This window comes from Xenopus laevis, chromosome 6L (assembly GCF_017654675.1).
Source record: "Xenopus laevis strain J_2021 chromosome 6L, Xenopus_laevis_v10.1, whole genome shotgun sequence".
NCBI classification, from domain to species: Eukaryota; Metazoa; Chordata; class Amphibia; order Anura; family Pipidae; genus Xenopus; species Xenopus laevis.
Window position 1 is genome coordinate 97,821,035 of NC_054381.1, and position 21,036 is coordinate 97,842,070.

Sequence of the window (21,036 nt, forward strand, 5' to 3'; positions counted from 1 at the left end):
GCCTAGCCGGAAAAACACCTGCCAAGGCTGGGGCAATGTAGCTGCCGGTAAATTTGTAATACCCTTCAAAAAGACCCCTTGGCCTGCCCCAAATCCCCAGTAAACTTAGCTTTTCTGACTTTGTCCCCGTCTGAAAATCTCGGTGCTGTAGCCACGCCCCTTTTACGGCACAATCCCGCCCCCTTTGAGGTCACTATCCGCCCCTTTTGTCCCTGCGCCCCACCAGCGGGTAAAACATTTGGGAAAAGGTGGCAACCCTACTCCCATCACCAAACTTTTTTTTTTTTTTTACTAAGAATAGCAAGGAAGAAGTTTTGTTAGTACGCTTTGTGACTGCCCTGTACAAGGCTGCGGCCCATATGCAGTGTAGTTTTTTAACCACTTTAACCACACCAACCATGATACAAACTCACAAATCATTGTACAGAAAAGCAGGGGTATAGCTACAGAAGAAATAGACCATGCAACTGCTGGGGGATCAGGAACTATAGGGGGCCCAGTAGAACTTAACTGACAAGCAGCTACAACAGATGTTTATACAAAACATTGTATCTTGTAATTACTTGCTTAACAGTAAATTGCAATTCAGTATTATTTCTGATTGCAAATTCGCAAAATACATGCACATTTTCATACAGGATTGAATCTGTTTTTTTATAGGGCCCAGATGACTTACATTTTAAACCTAAATCTTCCACCCTAAGCATTACTGACTACAAACAGAAAAATCAAATGACAAATGATTTCTCTGAAGAAATGACATGGATTATAGTCTGTAAAATCTCTCATACCTTCCTATAAGAAAGCAGGTCAATTTCTAAAGTAGGTTATTTCAGTTCCTTTGATTTCAGTCAGCACTTTTATATTACTGTCATTTGAATACATTACATTACCACTCTATAAAATCATAATTGAAAAATTAATAGACAGAGCGCTAACCACTAAGTGCAGATAACGTTTGCTCACTACACTTGAACCATCATTTATTAATCCTTACTACGCAGGGCCGTGCCGCACAGGCGCCCAATGCAAGCCGGCGGATGCGGCGCTGTCTTAACGCGAGTGCGCAATGTGGCGCTAGCATGTGTAAGAAATACTGTGGTTTTTACTTCTTTTTGCTCTCCGGCGCATGTGCGAATTGGCGTGAACGTGCGCATGCGCAGGAGAGCAAAAAGAAGTAAAAACCAAAGAGAGTCCGGCACAGAGGGAACTGGACTGAGTGTAGGCGACAGAGGAGGTACATGCCTTGCGCCCCCCCCCAGCTTTGCGCCGTAGACACGTGCCTACTCTGCCTACCCCTTGGCCTAGCCCTGTTACTACGCGTACAGGTATGTGATCCATTATTTTGAAAACCCATTATCAAGAAAGCTCTGAATTACAGGAAGGCAGTCTCCCACAGACTTTTTTTTAATAAAATAATTCAGATTTTTAAAAATTGATTTTCCTTGTCTCTGGAAAAACCAAACAACACCTTTTACTTGATCCCAACTAAGATATAATTAATCCTTTCTAGAGGTAAAACAATCCTATTGTTTTTTTTTTTAATGTTTAAAGGAATTGTTCAGTGTAAAAATAAAAACTGGGTTTCTGTCTGCTGGTTCCACGTCCATTGTGTATGATTTGTCTTTTTTGTATTTTTTGTCTATGTGTATGTGATGTGTTGTTGAAAATTGCAAAAATAAAAACTTTTAAAAAAATAAAAATAAAAACTGGGTGAATAGATAGGCTGTGCAAAATAAAAAATGTTTCTAATATAGTTAGTTAGCCAAAAATGTAATGTATAAAGGCTGGAGTGATTTGATATTCAGATTCAGTCAGAACACTACTTCCTGCTTTTCAGCTCTCTTGGTTTATACTTATTGGTTACCAGGCAGTAACCAATCAGAGACTTGAGGGAGGGGGGCACGTGGGTCATATCTGTTGCTTTTGAATCTTTGCTGAATGCTGAGGATCAATTGCAAACTCACTGAACAGAAATGTACCATGTGGCCCCCCTTCAAGTCGCTGATTAGCTCAGAGTTATAGAGCTGAAAAGCAGGAAGTTGGATTCTGGCTGTTTTATTAGACATCTGTTCACTCCAGCCTTTCTACATTACATTTTGGCTAACTAAATATATTAGAAACATTTTTTTTTATTTTGCACAGCCTATCTATTTACACAGTTTTTATTGTCACACTGAACTGTTCCTTTAAGTATACCTAAAGGCCTATTTATTAAAGCTCAAATATTTCTGGTCGTGTTTTTAACGGGAAAAACAAATTATTTAGAGGAAACAAAAACTGCAATTTTTACAGATATATTATACTCCAAAACCGCTAAAAATTTAAATCCGTAAATACTCCATCTAAAACACGTCAAGGTCATGTAGAAGTTAATGGCAGATGTCCCTGAAAAAGTTTCTCGACACGTGATCCACGCTGGTTTTTGATAATAGTCTGATAAATTTGAGTTTCTGCTGTGACAATTCGATTAAGTCTGGTTTTCCAAGCGTCAATTGGAAAAAGTTGCACGATTTGAGTTGACGCATGGTTTTGTTGCAATGTTTTTTCGCACCAACTTTTTCAAGAAGTATTATTAATAAATGAGTTAAATTCGTGGATGGGAGATAGGTCGACTTTGTTTAAATAAATACCCCCTTTATTGAATAGAGATCCAAATTACGGAAAGATCCCTAATCCGGAAAATCTCAGGTCCCAAGCATTCTGGATAACATGTCCCATACCTGTACTGGGGTTTCTACAAAAAAATTAAAGGAAAATGTGTGTGCCTTCCCTTGTTATGTCCTCTCAAGTATTTCACAGCACCATATTAGTCGGTAAACTCTATGGAACTTACAGGACCTTAACAGTTTCAATACCACCTCTGAAATGAATAATAGTAATATGGCAATAATCCAAGCCTGCATCCATTTGCCATTATTAAAAGTGCCCATCCATGAAAACATGCATTATTAATACACTATTTATAAAGTCTGAGCATCAATCAGACTACATTATAAAGCATGTATGACAGAATAAAAAATAAAAAAAAAAGACCATTATTCCTATAAAGGATTAAGGAATGTGTACTACTAAACCACACCAGGATAAGTCAATAACAATGCACTTAATCAAATACTGTCAAGCAGATGTGTGTTTACAATGAAAAGTGGTGAACTCTAAACATGAAGGAGAACAATACACGGAAATAATGAGGTCTCACTCTCAGTCTCGCAATGCCAGCTTTTATTTTGTATTCCACTTTATTGGAAATTAACATTAAGAAACATAAGTATTATTAAGTACATGACCTGTATAACGTTTTATCTCTGTTTCCATTTTTTTTTTTTATTTGATCTTGTCAGTACAGAGTAGTTTAGCAAAACTGCTTTAGGATACATATTTAATTATATAAAAATGCACCCATATGTCTTTACTGTTTTTTACACCCCATGCATGAACCCAGTGTGGGTACCAGGAAGAAACACATAGAGAAAGAGGTTGGACTTCATATTCCTTGCAGACAGTGCCCATGTCGAAATTCAGGACACAATTCCTGCAAGGCAACAATTCTCCTGCCCTACCATTCTGCCCAGACATCCAGCACACAGAGACCCTACTAGATCAAGCCTCTGGCTACTACAATATTGAAAATCAAAATTAAAGCTGAATATTCAATTAAATCTCTCTGTGTCCATCTATATGGTATCTACTATCTATTGTCTCTTTCCATGTCTCAGTAGCTGTCCTTCTCCTTTGCATCCATCTGTCCACTGCAGATCAAGGCATTTTAAACAAAACAATCATTTTACTAAGGTCAGCATAATGAAGAAAGGTTAAGCCTATAAAATTATCCACAGCCTGTAAATCTATAGACTCCCATCAGAGCACTGAGCAACTTCATTCAAAGGTGGCTGCTTTCAATAACAAAAAAGCTCACTATTTCTGTACAGTCAACACATTTTACACGGTTATGAAAAAAGCAACATTTTTATGCAATAAAAGGCTACTTCAAGCTACAGAAGCTGCTTTCCTCCAGTGCATTGCTTGCACAAGGAATGGTGCTCCATCATTCTAATTGAATGTATAGGAGCCTGGTGCACCCTAATTACAGAACTGCATAAGAGCAGTGCACCCTAATTAGATTCAGCTCAATCAGTCTGACTTCAGCACAAACAAACAGGGATTCTTAAAGATTCTGCATGCACCTAGATCCCCTAAAAATAATATTCTGCCTTATGAAAGAAAATGGCATTGTAAGCAACTTTTCAATATGCATTACAGGTAAAAAAAAAACTGTAATGGTATTAAAGTAAATGTAACTGTTATTGAAAGCATTATCTGTCCTATTCTCTGCACTGTAGCAGACTCGTCACAAGCAGGCAGAAATGTCGTTGGCTGGAGAAGAACTTATTTCTTCTATATTGTTTCAAGAGTGCAGAAAGGTACAAATGCTTTCAAATTCATTTGCATATTAAAATTTTTTTTAATTCATGTATATTGAAAAGTATTATGTTACACCGTAGTTGGGAGCATGCCTATTGCTGAGCACTACATAGTTAAGGGAAAAGTGTATGGGAGTTATTTACTAAAACTTAGATTTTTTTTCTGGTTCATGTTTTTTGGGCAAAAACTTGAAATTTCTGAGGAAAAAATAAACCTAAAATTTTTCTACATTTATTATACCCCGAAGCTGCTAAAAGTCCAAATCCAAAAATACACCATCTCAAAACCGCTGAGGTCATGTAGAAGCCAATGGCAGATGTCCCTTTCACAATTTGAAGATATTGTCATCTGCACTGGGTTTAATTTGATAATCCAAATAATAATACGAAATGTGGGGTTTTTCAGGCAATAACCCGAAAAAAAATAGAGGTTCAGGCGTGAAATTTCCAAAAATTAGTACGATTCAAGTTTTTGCTCAATTTGATATTTTCCCGACCTGACTCTTTCCAGTTATTTTATTGATATATAAGATAAAATTGTGGATGGGCGTTTGGTCAAGCTTGGTTTAATAAAAAGATGAGGTAAATTCAAGTTTTAGTAAATAACCCTCTATATTTACATACAATATTCAATAAAAATTTCTCATATGAAACCAAGATTTAGGGGCAGATTTACTAAGGGTCGAATATCGAGGGTTAATTAACCCTCGATATTCGACCAGGAACTAAAATCGTTCGACTTCGAATATCGAAGTCGAACGATTTAGCGCAATTCCTGCGATCGAACGATCGAAGGATTATTCGTTCGATCGAACGATTAAATCCTTCGAATCGAACGATTCGAAGGATTTTAATCCAACGATCGAAGGAATATCCTTCGATCAAAAAAATGCAGGCAAGCCTATGGGGACCTTCCCCATAGGCTAACATTGAGTTCGGTAGCTTTTAGCTGCCGAACTAGGGGGTCGAAGTTTTTCTTAAAGAGACAGTACTTCGATTATCGAATGGTCGAATAGTCAAACGATTTTTAGTTCGAATCGTTCGATTCGAAGTCGAAGTAGTAGTCGAAGGTCGAAGTAGCCCATTCGATGGTCGAAGTAGCCAAAAAAACACTTCGAAATTCGAAGTTTTTTTAATTCGAATCCTTCACTCGAGCTTTGTAAATGTGCCCCTTAATGTCTTAGGCTCACGCAAAAAGTGCAAGAACATGCTAAGGGGTACAGAGGTTTAACCTACCCCAAGAAAGATTTCCTGGGGTTCCTAGAGGCTCTTAGATTCATATTATAAATAACCCCCTTAAAAACAACTACTAGAGGTATGGGATTCATTATATAGAAATTCAATATCCAAAAAGCTAAAATACAGGAGTTATTTTCCTATTTATACAGGTATGGGATCTGTTATCCGGAAACCCATTATCCAGAATGCTCCAGATTACCGAAAGTGTGTCTCCCATAGACTCCATTTTAGTACAAAAACTACCCAATCTTTCATAGATTTGCTTTTTTCTGTAATAATTATATGATACCATGTAACTGATAACTGTACAAATCTAAATTGATAGCAAAACCATTTTGTTAACATTTAAATGTTTTTGGAAGGCTTAAGTTCTGCTGATATAACAGACAAACCATGTATCCAACATGCTAGGTCCCAAGTTTTCCAGATAAAAGATCCCACATATATACCTTAAAGCTGCTTAGTCTTAATAATGTCTTTGATCATACAGAATAATCCATTTGATACCTTGGCAAGTGATTGGATATACAACTTGCAATCTAAATTTGAGCACCAAATGCATACAACGTTAAAGGATGTGGCAAGATACTGCAGAAAGTTCCCACAAAAACTGAATATGCCAATGCTTTCCTCAAGGCTCTATGTCACCAAGTGACAGCTGATCCATTCCTATTTAATAATATTTGTGACTACAGAAAATACAATTCTGGTTAAGGATTCTGAACAAAGCCCTGACATATTGGGAAAGAAATCTATTTTATGTTGTAAAATATTGTTTTAACACTGCAGAGAAAAGAGAACAGTTTTTTGGATTCATGAAAGCCACTACTAAATGAACAGCATATGAAAACTACATGGATTGTAAATGGGTTCGTCTGAAGCTAAGCCTCATAATAAGCACAACCAGATGGCTTAGGACAAAAATCTGGTTATATCAAATTTGCTCTAAACCTAGTACCATAAGCTCAAGAACACTCATTAGACTGCAAATACCCCAGACCTCTATGACAGCATCAGAAATTCCAGTGAATATGTGAATATGAATAGGGCTTGTGGCAGAATGATGTCTCTTTCATCTCTGTTCTAACTGAGGTGCAATTACACAAGGATTTTGGGTAAACACTTTGCATTGTGGGAAACAAAAAGTGTCACACTGCACCCAATTTTTACACTGTGCTCTAAAAACAAAATAAGGTCCAGTGAGTAAAAGGCGACTCACAATCGCAATGTTAAGAGAAGACGGGAAGACTGATAAGACTATGGTTAATGGCCACGACGGTGGTGAATGGGAATGCCTGGGAGTGTGGGCATTTGATGAAACAAAATGTAGTTCTGTGAACAGAGTTGTGTCCACACTAAGAAGGAAAATAAAAACTGGGTCAGATATCCTGACTGTGTGCAAGAGAAACAAGTAACACAAAAGCACACAGAGGAGATTAAAAGCCAACAAACTGCAAAAGTGTCACATTATCCCAAAAAATCCCAATAAAAGATGGAAACACTGAACAGCCTGGACTCTTGCAACATAAGATTTTTATGTATTCAATTATATGTATTTACTGTTAATAATAGTAAACAAGGGTATGATATAAAATAAAAGACTGATTAAAGATATATGTATAAATAGACAAAAAAAGTGTATTGGAAAATACCTGCCTGAATGGTTTATAATTAACACAATGTAAACCAAATCATTTATATTTACAGAATATTTACAAAAGCAAACACACACACACACACACACTATTAGTTGTAAGACAACAGTAAATATTTACCCTAATTCTCTGTCTAAATGGATATTAAGCGGAGTTTCTTTGAGTATCTAAGAAAGCATTTAAGTGTTCTTCCCAATTTTCACTTAAGCTGGCCTTCAGGCTGACCCTCACCCACCCAGCCAATGATCTAACCCCCCGAATGGGGCCAGCTCCATTGTTTTGGAATCACCAATATTTAAAATCTTGATAAACAGGCATCACCTGAGACTGCAATACTGATTTACAAAATATAAAAATGTAGACTATCATTGTTATATATGTATTTTATATACACATCAAACAAATCAATATAAGTATACTGGCAAGGCAGCATAATCCAGCAAAGGGATGAAAAATAAGAATCTGCTTACTAATCATCAACAATGGAAACAAAGTGTTAAGCAATAAAGACAATCACTATCTGTGCCCTTTTGCCCCTATATCTGCCTATGCACAAAAATGTGCACAATATATGTAAATAAATAGATCAGAGTACAATCATCTGATACTCTAATTAAAAGTAATTAAAAGATTGATAATAAGGATAAGCAATTGGTTTTAGGGTGCTAATCTTACATAAGAATTGATTAGAAAATATCCCTATATATTCCCTATATATTATACTAATATATCTTTTTCTACATGAGGTTAAAGGGCGCTTGTAATACAATTTTAAAACAATATATGCTGTGAGCCATAGAGAGACATTATGTGCAGGGGGGGGGGGGGTTGAGAAGGGGAGAGAGTTTGTATTTGTCACCTGCTCATTAAAGAGAATGTCAATTTTGCTCTTTTGATTTAACTGCACATGAACCAAAGGGAAGTCAATGCTGCCGTTTCGCCCTTGCTTTCAGTTCTAGAAAATGCCTATTTATTTGCAGCACATATAAATATTGGGAACAAATGTAAACAAATGCTTTACAGAATGTCTTTTTCTACATTACACATACATGTCCCCTATAACATGATATAAAATGATCTGGCATCCATTTACCAAGATACTAAACCCTCCTAAAACTTGCAGTTCATGACTGCTAAATACACATGAAATATATGGTTTCAAGCTTAAAACTTAATATACATGTACAATAGGTAAATTCTAAAATAAAATCCTTTCCTCGTGACATACGATGTAGACAGGACAAAAATGCTTACAACCTATTAAAATTCTTTAAAAGCCACCATTATATCTAAGACAAACATACTCACAGTTCTGCTGCTTAGGTTAATCTATGAATAATGCTGAGCTGCAATTAGAAATTCACAAGCATAGAGAAGAATGCAACAGTCGCCTTCTGGTGGCCAAGAGCCAACAAGGAGGAAGTCACTGGGTAAAATAACATTTCCCAAAACTAAAGCTCTGCCAGTACTGCAGTGCAGTTTCTGGAACCCAGACAACTTAATTGCTGCCATCTCCAATCAAAGTCTCCTTAATATGCCCAAGGAGACCACCTTAAATGTAAGTAAAACTTGCACCTACAAGAATTCCGCTGGCTGCTCCCATTGGATCCAGGCGAGGACATCGCTGAGAGGTTTGCGAGCAAGCACGGAATGGGAACTGTCCAAGCCCTCAATTACAAAGCAGCCCCTCTGAAGTGCATCCTCTGTGTTGTAGAACAAAGACAGTGACTGAAGAATAGAGAGGCGCACAGCCTGTTATCTGACATGAATAGTGCACAAATGCCAGACCCTACTGCTTTTGATTGGCTGTTGGTGCACACACACACACACTCGTGCATTCACACACACTGTACCAGCACTGCAGCTTTCAATGCTACAGATGAACTGTCAGTATTTCACAGATTCATGAACACATAAGGGGAACGTACCACATGCTGCTTGCAAGGAAGGGGTGGCAGAAAATAAATACTCTTCCTCACAGCAATACTAATCAGAAAATGGGCCCCTGCGAGTAAATGTATGATCTATTAAAAGACACAAAACACTGCCGAGATGAAAAAAAAAGCTCTAATGCATTTAAGAGAAATCACAGAAAAATGGGAATAAGTCAGACCACCCCGTTTTATGAATATACAGGATTTTGTTTCCTGAGGACTGGCTCTTTGGCATTCTAGTCACTGCTTAACCTGATTCTATCCCTTAAGCAAATGTAGCACTAATAACATCAGTGTTTGCCTTGTTTCTATTGCATGTCACACTGTTAACCTACTGCATAATTCATGGCCACAGTCATTTAAAGGGCTTAGAGCTGGCAGAGAGCTTGGCAAAGTGCATTTAAATAGGTAAAAAGTGCCTGTCTCAGGCTTGTACATCAAATAATAAAAAGAGTATTGTTTGCACATATATACAAATATAAATATACACACACACATAGTGAATTTTTGTCATCTGATCCCTAAGTGGAATAATGTCTCTGCTGTTTCAATGTAGAAGAATGTTAGAGGTCACCAAGGCATTCAGGAACATGGAAACACATGATGGTATTGCACTTTTATAAAAGGTTATACTTTAAAAAGTAGAATTAGATTTTAAATTGTAATACGCTTTTTTTTTTTTTTTTTTTAGGTGATTTACAAATTTTGTGATCTGATCACTAGAACAGTAAACATTCGTTCATGAAGCACCCTTATACTCCCTGCATACAACATCACTGTGCCTAGCCGCGGGATTCATCACCCCAATCATGTATAGTTCACTACCTAACAGGCTAAAAACCGATTCTCAGGGACAAGTTATATGGACTGTAAATTGTAGCGCAGACAGATGATAGAAGAAGAAACAACAGAATGAATTTTTAGTCTGCTACTAGTTGCTTTAAAGAAGCCGCAATCAAGTTGCTGCAAGTCTTTCTATGAAAATACAGCAGGCCTTCTAGGTTTAACAGCTGTTTTACTATCTCAGAGCAGCACCATAAAACCACTCATCTCCTAGCAACAGTAGTAGAAGTATGCTAATTCTCCAATATTGTGTTCCACCATTTTCTTTTTACACAGCAACAATAAGACTAATTCCTTCTATTATTCCACTCTCTCTTATTTTTCTTTCCTTATTTATTCCTATTCATTTCTCCTTCTGGAATTTCTTGCATAGCACCTAAAATACATTAATGGGATAGTTTAATGAAAGTCTGCCTATGTCTAGTAACCCATAGCAACCAATCTGAGTTGTGTTTCAATGTCTGACCCGTAAATGTTAACTTCTGATGGTTGCTGTGGATTACTAGGCGGGTAGCATTTTATCCATACCCCAAAATGTAGGTTTTTAGAATTGAATTTGTTTCTTGCCTTATATTTTCCAGAGGTAGCTCAGTATGCCAAGGAAACTGTTTCAGTTCAATACATTAGTTGGTAACATTGCTACATAGCAGCAGTTTTAGCCCCTGATGAGCATGCTCCCTCCCATGATCAATTAATCTTCCTTCTAAGTGCAAATGAACCTAAAATGCAGTGCTAACAATTGAGCAACCCTGCTGCACCTTCACATAACGTTTTTTTTTTTTTTTTTTTTTTTTTTTTTCAAATACAGGTATGGAATCCGTTACTTGGAAACCTGTTATCCAGAAAGCTCCGAATTACGGAATGCCTGTTCCCCATAGACTCCATTTTATCCAAATAATCCAAATTATTAAAAATGATTTCATTTTTCTCTGTAATAATAAAACAGTAGCTTGTAATTGATGCCAACTAAAATATAGTTAATCCTTATTGGAAGCAAAACAAGCCTATTTGGTTTATTTAATGTTTACATGATTTTCTAGTAGACTTAAGGTATGAAGATCCAAATTACAGAAAGATCCGTTATCCAGAAAACCCTAGGTCCCAATCATTCTGGATAACAGGTCCCATACCTGTAGTACCAAACAATTCAATTAAATTGTGTGTTTCTAAAGTTTCAAGGGGGTAAAGGGTAACAATTCAGTTAACGTTTAGCTTGTCATAAAGACATAGAATCATAGTTTTTCAATTGCATGCATTCAAACCAGTGCCTGGTTGATAGGGTAAATTGGACCCTAACAACCAAATAGCTGCTTAAATTGCAGAACAAAATGCTCAATATTAAAACTGCAAATTGTTTTAGAATTTCAGAATGGAACTAAAAGTTAATGTAAATGTACACTATCACTGTAAGTTTTAAAACAAGTTATTACTGTTAGGAGCAGCAGACTTGACGAGTATGCTCTCAAGTACTGATGGGCGAATCTGATCCGTTCCGCAAAATGGCAAAAAAATAGCTGAAATACATTGAAGTCTAGGGGCGCCAATTTTGTTTCTGATGCGCGAGGCGTCGCACCAATTTTTTTTTTTTGATGCGTGACATTGGTCATTTTTGCAGTAAAACGTGGCGAAAAATGTTGCGCATCACTACTTCCAAGGAGTGCGACTGTTATATTTTGATATATTAAGGGTGACGAAAATGTAGAATCACGGGGGGGGGGGGAAATGGCATTCCCCAATGATTTTCACTTACTTTTGACCAGCATATGTTTCTTTTTCCCCACTTATATTTTACTTATATATACTCATTATATTTTTCTATGTCCCAAACCTATTGATACACAAGTAGTAAATTACAGTTAGGTCCATAAATATTTGTACAGAGACAACTTTTTTTTCTAATTTTGGTTCTGTACATTACCACAATGACTTTTAAATGAAACATCTCAGATGTAGTTAAACTGCAGACTTTCAGCTTTAATTCAGTGGGTTAAACAAAAAGATTGCATAAAAATTTGAGGAACTAAAGCCTTTTTTTAACACAATCACTTCATTTCAGGGGCTCAAAAGTAATTGGACCAGGGGTCAAAAGTAATTGGACAATTGACTCAAAGGCTATTTCATGGGCAGGTGTGGGCGATTCCTTTGTTATGTCGATTAATGAAGCAGATAAAGTCCCTGGATTCATTGTCATTGTGGTAATGTACAGAACCAAAATTAGAAAAAAAAGTTGTCTGTCCAAATATTTATGGAACTGTTTGTAGAAATCAGCAGACTGAGCAACTAGTATCACTGGGATGCATAACAACGTTGAAGTCCCCAGTGATTCTACCTTTCTTGTCCTTTAATTGGTGATATGTCTCTGCTGCTTTTGATAAATGAATTAATTTAATTTTATATATAACATTCAACTTGTGTATTGATGCATGCTATGGAGAGGGTGATAGCAACCTACGCTCAGTTCTTCCAAATTATTTTAATTAACAAAGTTAAAATTTGAGACATTACAACAAGAATTCCATCACCAAAATGCATAGACGCAAATGAAACACCCACAGAGCAGTCAATTACGAGCATTTAAAATAGAAGAGTAAGTGCCCAAATCTACAAGTAAATTGCTTGGCAAAGCTTTCAGCCTCCTACCATCTGTAATTGTCTTGTCTTAAAAGCACACAAAGCAGTTGACCTTATACTCATCTGAACCAGTGTTATATTGTGCTCCATCTTAGTCTGCTTTAATTGCCATCACAGAATATTCTCTCTTTTCCTCTACAGTGCAAGGACATAAAAAGTTTACAGAAACCACAATGAATGAAACCTTCAAAACATTTACCAGCTGGAGACCTTGAATTATAACAAGTATAATAGACTTACTTATAACAGGTTACAGCACATCTGCAAATCTATGCATAAGGATGCCTTCTGTTTCAACATGGACCACATACATTATACGTTTTTATTTATACCAATAGAAAAAAACAATAATTAAAATGTGCTGAATAATAGCCTGGATTGTCAATTTTATCATTGCTTTAATGTTTGTTTTCATTGTAAAACACAACAGTTATGTGCTTAAAGGATAAATGTAAAGCCGTCTAAAGGCAAATGACCTATTTTTTCCTAAAAGGCAAGTCAACGTCCACCCACCCGGGAAACACTAACATGCTATAAAGTAACCAGATCTGACAATGTCCTTGAATCCTAAGACATGCCTTGGGCTTTCAGTTCAAAGATGTAGCACATCATCCACATGTATGGAAACATCCATAGATTGCTGTACAGTCAAATACCTACTGCACCTACTGTTGCGTTATCAATTAAGAAATTGAAAATAAAAAAATGCATTGACAAGGCTTATTTTCTGATTAAATTGTATTCAGAAAGAGTTGATGCACTGCTAAAGACGAAAGGAGCATGAGCACACTGTGATAAAGCATTGGGGGAGCGCACAGAGGCGTTGAGTGGCATTGCACACAGGTGACATCGGAAATTGGGGGAACAAGGGCCTGGACCAGGGGTAGCTAAAAGAAAAGGTATGTGCCTAGTGCCCGTTTATTGTTATGACCTAGGCGCATACCTTGTCTGCCTACCACTAGTTCTGGCCCTGTTATAAATACAGAACATGTACTCAAAAAGTCAAGTGGCAAGAGATGTAATTCAAAATTATAGAGAACATAATTAATTGATGCAAGGAAAAGTTATTTCAGAGGAAGGAGGTAACCAACACTGTCAAAGCCCGGAGTATCTGTAAGAATCCAATATTAGACTTACCAGAAAATGACAATGATATCCTTATAAACAGTGATGTCATCGTTATATTCAATGCTTAGTGATGTACTTTGTGTCACATGACTCACGGAAATTTGTGTATTGAAACGTGTGTGCAAATGAACCCCCTGTTGTAAAATTGAGGATTTTAGTCACCTTTGAATTCTAAGACCTGTATAAAAGAATTTGACCTTCTGCCTTGTGGTTTTATATGGTTGTGGAACTCCTTTGTGAGAATATTCTTATAATTTACAATAAGTGGTGCATTATTCCATCAATATAAAAACACCCACACACCAAGACACCCAGCCTTTTACAAACATATTTATAGCAGAATGTATAGTGTAGCCATAGGATGAAATTTGGATAGCAGATAATGTATTATAGTTTGCATCTGTAACCTGAAGAAGAAACCAGTGATGAAAGATATGGTAATTACCTTTAAAGTTCTCCAGCTCTTTCCTGTAAGAAAGAATATTACTGTATTAGAGAAAATTAGTGCTCGAGTCTAAAATAAAACATGAAAAACAGGAGGAATGACTCAATCTAGCAGAGCCCAAATTGAATAAAATGGCTATTTAGAATCATTCTATGTTAGTTCCAGACTAGTTTTATCAAACTCTAAAATATTTATGTAGAAAATGATGCAGAAAGCTAGATGATGAAAATTATTACAGGAAAGGAAATATTTAATTAGATTAAAGGTTAGCACATCTGTTCCAACTGTTACTCCCACAGACTTTGGTGGCATTTAGAATTGAAACCTTTTATGAATCTTTAATGGAGTTTGAACATTCTATCACTACTGACAATGACCAAATAATCTGCCAGCAGGTTCAATGCCCTTAAATGGATCGGCTCTAATAGATTTTTAATTCACTGTTCATATAATTATACACAATCAATAACATTTTAGTTTTGTGAAAAATATATCCTTTTTTTACTACCATGACTATTGTGGGACATATTTTTAAGCAACAAGTCAACGGTCTGTGAAATACACTCCTCAATGACTTTATAAAATAAAATGATTACAGTGCTGCAAGTCAGGCTCAGACCTGGCATAAAAGTAAGAATTTATCATTAAATGTATGTCGACACTGTCTTACCCTATTGCTTTAACTAAAGCTAACATTTTATAATTGCTTAGCTGAAGCTAGAAAATGAAACGCATAGGCTAAAGAAATTTATAACAGTTACTAGGATATTATAAATACTAGGATATTATAAATAAAATCACATTTACATTCCAACCAATTATTACCAGCTGCAGGTGCAAATTGGAATAAATATAGTGTATTACGCATCAGCACTCCATGTTAAGCCAGGGAGCCTGACTAAACACAAAATTGCTTTTCATTGATTCCAATTGCAATTACCTGATACAGATGCACCTATCCTGAGCGTGCACCTCAAATGATATCAAAGAGACTAAATATATATATATATATATATATATATATATATATATATATATATATATATATATATATATATATATATATATATATATATATATATATATATATATATATACACACACACATATATATATATATATATATATATATATATATATATACATATATATATATATATATACACATATATATATACATATATATATATATATATATATATATATATATATATATATATATATATATATATATATATATACACACACACACACACATACACACACACACACGCATAATCATGTTATAATTAAATTGACACAACGTGAAAAATGTTCTAACCACAGAATTGTGGTGAGTTTGAGCAATGGGATCATGATCTAAAATAGACTCTTGATTACAGACTGTGCTGCTTTAGTCTTGACTGGCAAAATGATTTCTTGACCTAGAATAGATAAAGGATACAAGAAAAGCCTTTTGCAAGAAACCGAGGAAACTAGCATTATCTCACTTCCTGCGTTCACTAAAAGCTGCTCTAATCCTCCACACAAAGCACAAGTGTTCCATACTTACATCAGACAAAGAGTAGCTAATTTTACCAAGATCTAAATTCCGCCAAGTTCAGTATTTTTCTAGGCAAGGATAAAATTAGTGTGTGAAAGCTATTGTGGGCATGATATGTCAGAAGTATAACATTACTGTGTTTCAATAGTGTAATTGCACATACAAAAGTATCAAATAGTTGAATCAGGATCTTATTCTGTGAATCTGTTATTCTTTTAAAAACAAAAAAGGGAATTGAAGAAGTCATTATAAATGAAGCATTTGGCATTTTGTCTCCATGTCTTGTGCTATGCTGATAATTTCACTTCAATAGGAAACTTGACTATCACTTAATGCCATGATTTTGTTTCTAAATGAGAAATTTAGCCTTGAGACTTCCACTGAGTCAATCTTAGCCTACAGTTGTGGATGGCCCCAGACCATGGAGTTTGCATTCTCTATAGTTTTAAAGAAACCCCGCCAGCCCAGCAGCTCTCCTACCTGCAGGTGGCACGTGTGTTTGCATTGGCATTACTACTGGTGGGGTGACTGCTCCCGGCAGTAGCGGTGACAGCAGAAAGCAGGAGAGCTGGTTACAGAACGATAGGCAGGAAGTTCAGCAGGTTTGGTAGGGGGCTCAGTTACAAATTTGGCCCCCGGCCTGTGGCTGGCTAGTTACGCTTCTATGTACCTGAATTGTATGCTCTGTTCTGCTGCCTCCTAGTAATTTGCCTCAGTTGTCAGGGTTGCAGAGATCTTTCTCCATCCTCAAATTTCACATGCTGTCCGCCCTTTTCAGTCCTCCTCATCTTAGCACTATTTAAAACACTAACTCGAACTCTAAAGCTGTAACCTTAGGGTTATTGCTAGGTTATGCGTTGATGATGAAGGCAGGGAGATAGTAGAGGAGCAGAAGGATGGCGGAGGTATGAATCCGTGTTAGCCAGGGAGGAAGGTTGGGCATTAAAAAGGATCAGATGGAGGGTGTGACTGGCACATTGTAGGAAACAGCATTGAGAAGTATAAGGACATGTGCAAAATAGACACAGTGCATTCAGGTTCAATGCAGGGACATTTTGTACCACAAATTTTACAATTGTATATGGAAAAAGAGCCAGATATCTTCCATCAGGTTTGACAATAACGTTATTGAAATAAAGTAATAAAATAAATAATTAAGTTTTATTTATTTAATTAATGTATTTTTAATGTAAACAACACAACTGAAACACTAATAAATAAATGAAAGGGTTGGGCAGCAAGTCATTTAAATCCAGGATCACTGAAATAAGAAAATACATTTTTTATGTACAACTTGGATTTTATCTCATGTCTAATATTTTAAATGAGGTTGCCTAGAGACACTCTCTGATAATCCATCCCCTGCTTTCTTGGTTGCTAAGAATTTCTATTAGAACAATAATTGCATGAGAGGAGTTTTGACACACACTGTCAGCAAGAACAGAGTTCGTTTACACCTCTGAAACTTCCATCTCTGCTAAATAATGTGTGCTACCTGCATTTCACTTGTCTCGGAATGGCAAGAGAAAACAGAGGACACTTCCTACAGTGTGCCACAGGCACTACAACTGCTAAACCACAAAAAAGATTTTGTAGGATGGTGTCAGAACGACACCAATGTAGTTGTATGGGTTAAAAAAACAGGGGCTGTTATATAATTCAAACCAATTAGGGGAGTTTCAATTCAAGAAGGCACACCTGTTGGAAGGGAATGCTGCATGCTGCGTCTGCATCTGACAAGATGAGATCTGTAATACATTGACTGCCGGATTAAGATGCATAAACAAAACACACAATTTGACTTGCATTACAGCTGTGCAGATCAGAAACAAGGTTTTGTGGGGAAGCTAAAATCTGACCCACAAAATCTGATCAAACTCTCCTTTGTAGTGTAGCCCTAATACCTATTAAGTAACATAAGAAGCAGCTGCCATTCATTCTAGGTGTTATGGTTTCCATGGCAGTTTCTGAAAAACCTGATGTTTTCTAAAAGCATCGTTAATAGTGCTCTTCACACAATACTGTACAGAGATTGACATTTTAAACAAGCAAATAGGTCTTTTCATTTAACCTGAAAACTGAGACATCAGACCAGCCATTGCAATGAGATCCCAAGTTTCTTTCAGACTCCCAAATTATGCAGGTGAAATAAATTCTGTTTTACAATTTTCATTATGTGTATGCCAATCCCATCTGATATCCATGTAGTATGGCTATCATTCGGTTCAATGATCTAGCCTATTTGAAAATCTTATCAGCTGTGAAGAGGAGTAAAGAGTAGTTTCAGTACCACTGCACTTCCTGTTGTTGCAATTGTTCAGGCTGTGAAATGATCTGAACAATAAAAATTTGCTATACCATGCATGATCTCTCATATCCTGTCCATCCATTCGGCCCAAAGGCCGACCAATTGAATAATGTCACGGTCACCTTTGCTGCTGCCCTGTAAACTGCCTGTTCTGCTGATGTATGTTTGTCAGAGCTTAATACATCTTATTTCTAGTTCTCAACCCCTATTTTGAAGTTATAACCATCATTTAGCAACTCTCACAAATCTTCCTGTGTCATCATACACTGATTTATATCAAGTTTGAAAAATGTATCTCCATTCTTTCTAGCTAAATAAAGAACATATTTATGCTGCTGGTGTGCCTATATCCTTTCTTCTAGCTACAACTTAATACTGCACATTCCATTAACCTCTGCAGTATAGTGCTGTGTCATAACATATTTGAAAAGTGCAGTGGATTTTTTTATTGTCTTTTACAAAACATTGCTTTAATAAATAAATCATTGGGCTACAGGATTGTTACACCACACAACAATGAATATATGTAAAACTAACTGCAGTATAAAAGGTATATTTTAAATTGGTACAGCCTGGGTATTTATTATAATAAGCAAGTGTGGGGGGTTCTGAAACTTTTTTTTTTGGTATATTTGTTCTGATAATTGCCTCTCGTGAATACTGCTTGGGAAAGGGAAGACCACGTTCTTGAGCCTTAGCAATACTAAAAAAACTGTCGTCAAATACTTAAATGAACACACAACTTTTATTGTGTTGACTCTTGGTATAAGTATTAATTGTACTTCCCAATCTCTTTTTGACCATGCTGTCCCATTGCTGACCTCTTTCATTACATGTAGCTTGTTATTGTAAAAAATAGGTTGTTTTTGCCAAATACAGTGAATTGGATGGTATACAGACCTTTAAACAATTATTCTTTTGACTTTGGTAAAAAAAAAAAAAAAAAAAAGCTTGATTGAAACCCATCACAAAATCCTTTCCTATATCAACAATGGGTACAATCACATATTTTAAGATTAAAGGTTTTGGGTTTTGAGATTGGATCAAGATGAACGTTGAAGTCAAAAGATTCAAAAAGCTGCTCAAGAATGGTAAAGGAAGGAGATGCAATACTACTGCAATAAAGAAAATCCTTTTTCCGTTTTCTTTTCTAGAATTAAAAAACTAATTATGAGTTTGACAGCTTTGAAATTAAAATTTCAGCATAAAATGTAAAACGAGAGACTTGGTCAAGCGTCTGGATACTTTTGGAAGGCACTATAAGAATCACTGGTTCTGTAATGCTTTTTCCATGTAACCTTAGAGCTTGTTCAGCAGAATTCTAGTTCTGCAACAGAAATTTAATTTTAATAGAGATATGTACACATTATATTAATGGCCAACACTAGGTCACTACTTTTTTTTAGATTACACAATGCATATTTCTAGACAGTGTTAAAACTTGTGAAGCCACATAAGACACAATAGGCTGTAAAACACATCTTTCTACTAAATCTGGCCTTTTGTTTAAGTTACATCACATAATATATTAATATGATGTAATAAATATGTAATTTGAAACCTGGCTGCTGTGCAGAAAATCAGCCATCTGCTGGCACACAGCCTTTTATAGAATTTCAGCATTAAAGAATGCCTGTCTAGGAATAAGCACTGGGAGGTGGATTTCTATAACAGCCATATCTTCAAAGCTTGCATGTGTCTGATTTGAGTCTGAGTTAGGAACTCTATACTTCTGAAGAAAACGAAACATGGCAAGCACAGGTTTTCTGCTCCTGACTCAGATGGATGATTCTATTGCAAGAATTGCATGAGTATTTTCTAAACTACAGAACAAGCTTCCACTTCAGAGGTTCAATCATGTAAATTAAAGTCAAAGTAATCTTAAAGGGATACTGTTACTTTTTTCAAAATGCACCAGTTAATAGTGCTGCTCCAGCAGAATTCTGTACTGAAATCCGTTTTTTAAAGAGCAAACTGATTTTTTTATATTTAATTTTGAAATGTGGCACGGGCTATACATATTTTTCAGTTTCCCAGGAGCTCTCAGGTCATGTGACTTATGCTCCGATAAACGTCAGTCACTTTTTAGTGCTACACTGCAAGTTGGAGTGATATCACCCCCTCCCTTCCCTCCCCAGCATCCCATCAGCAATCTATCGGACACCTCTGCTGAAGGATTTGTTTGCATTGCTAAAAATGCTACCTAGTGGTAGACATGAGAATAGCACCAAAGCAGGACACCCCTACCACTAGGTGGGGCTAACATGACCGAGGTCATAGTATAATACAACGGGAAGGGGAGAAACAATAGCCGTCTCAAAGCAGTTCCATCCTGAAGTACTGGCTCCTTCTCAAAGTTTAGGATCAGGCACAATGCACTAAGATGGCTGCCTGCACACCAATATTGCAGCTAAAAAAATATATTTGTCGGTTCAAGAATAAAAATTTAAATAGAAGAGTGAATCATTTGCAATGTAAACCATGTAATTTAGAAATAAAATGTAAACCATACAATCATGACAGAATCCCTTTAAAATAGGAAAAAATTCACATACATCTGGCTATAAAAAATAATGTGTTCGAATTCCAAAAAAATGGATTTTTATAGCATATTAATATCTCCTCAGGGCTGCTTACATATCAGGAAGGCTGCTAAATTCTATAAGCCGTATCCCAATTTGATCACTGACGCGAGGACAAAAATGACTGTCTCAGCTGACACTGATGACCAAACCAAAGTTCTGGTGTTTACCAACTCTACCAAACTAATGGTGTCTTCGCATGTATGACCAGCATGCTACAAATAAGCTAAGGCTGCAACTATTAATTCATTTAATAAAATGTATTCTTTGAGCACAACAAATTAGCATGTACCTTGTAATGCAA

General features: G+C 36.2%; 1 protein-coding gene across 2 annotated transcripts in view; it reads right to left on the bottom strand.

The window, feature by feature from the left end:
• Positions 1 to 21,036, bottom strand: part of dtnbp1.L (dystrobrevin binding protein 1 L homeolog) — a 65,294-nt gene that overhangs the window by 29,547 nt on the left and 14,711 nt on the right. For both annotated transcript variants that reach the window (XM_018266544.2, NM_001093117.1), the window contains 1 exon segment: positions 14,300 to 14,322. In XM_018266544.2, coding sequence (XP_018122033.1) covers positions 14,300 to 14,322 — 23 coding nt within the window.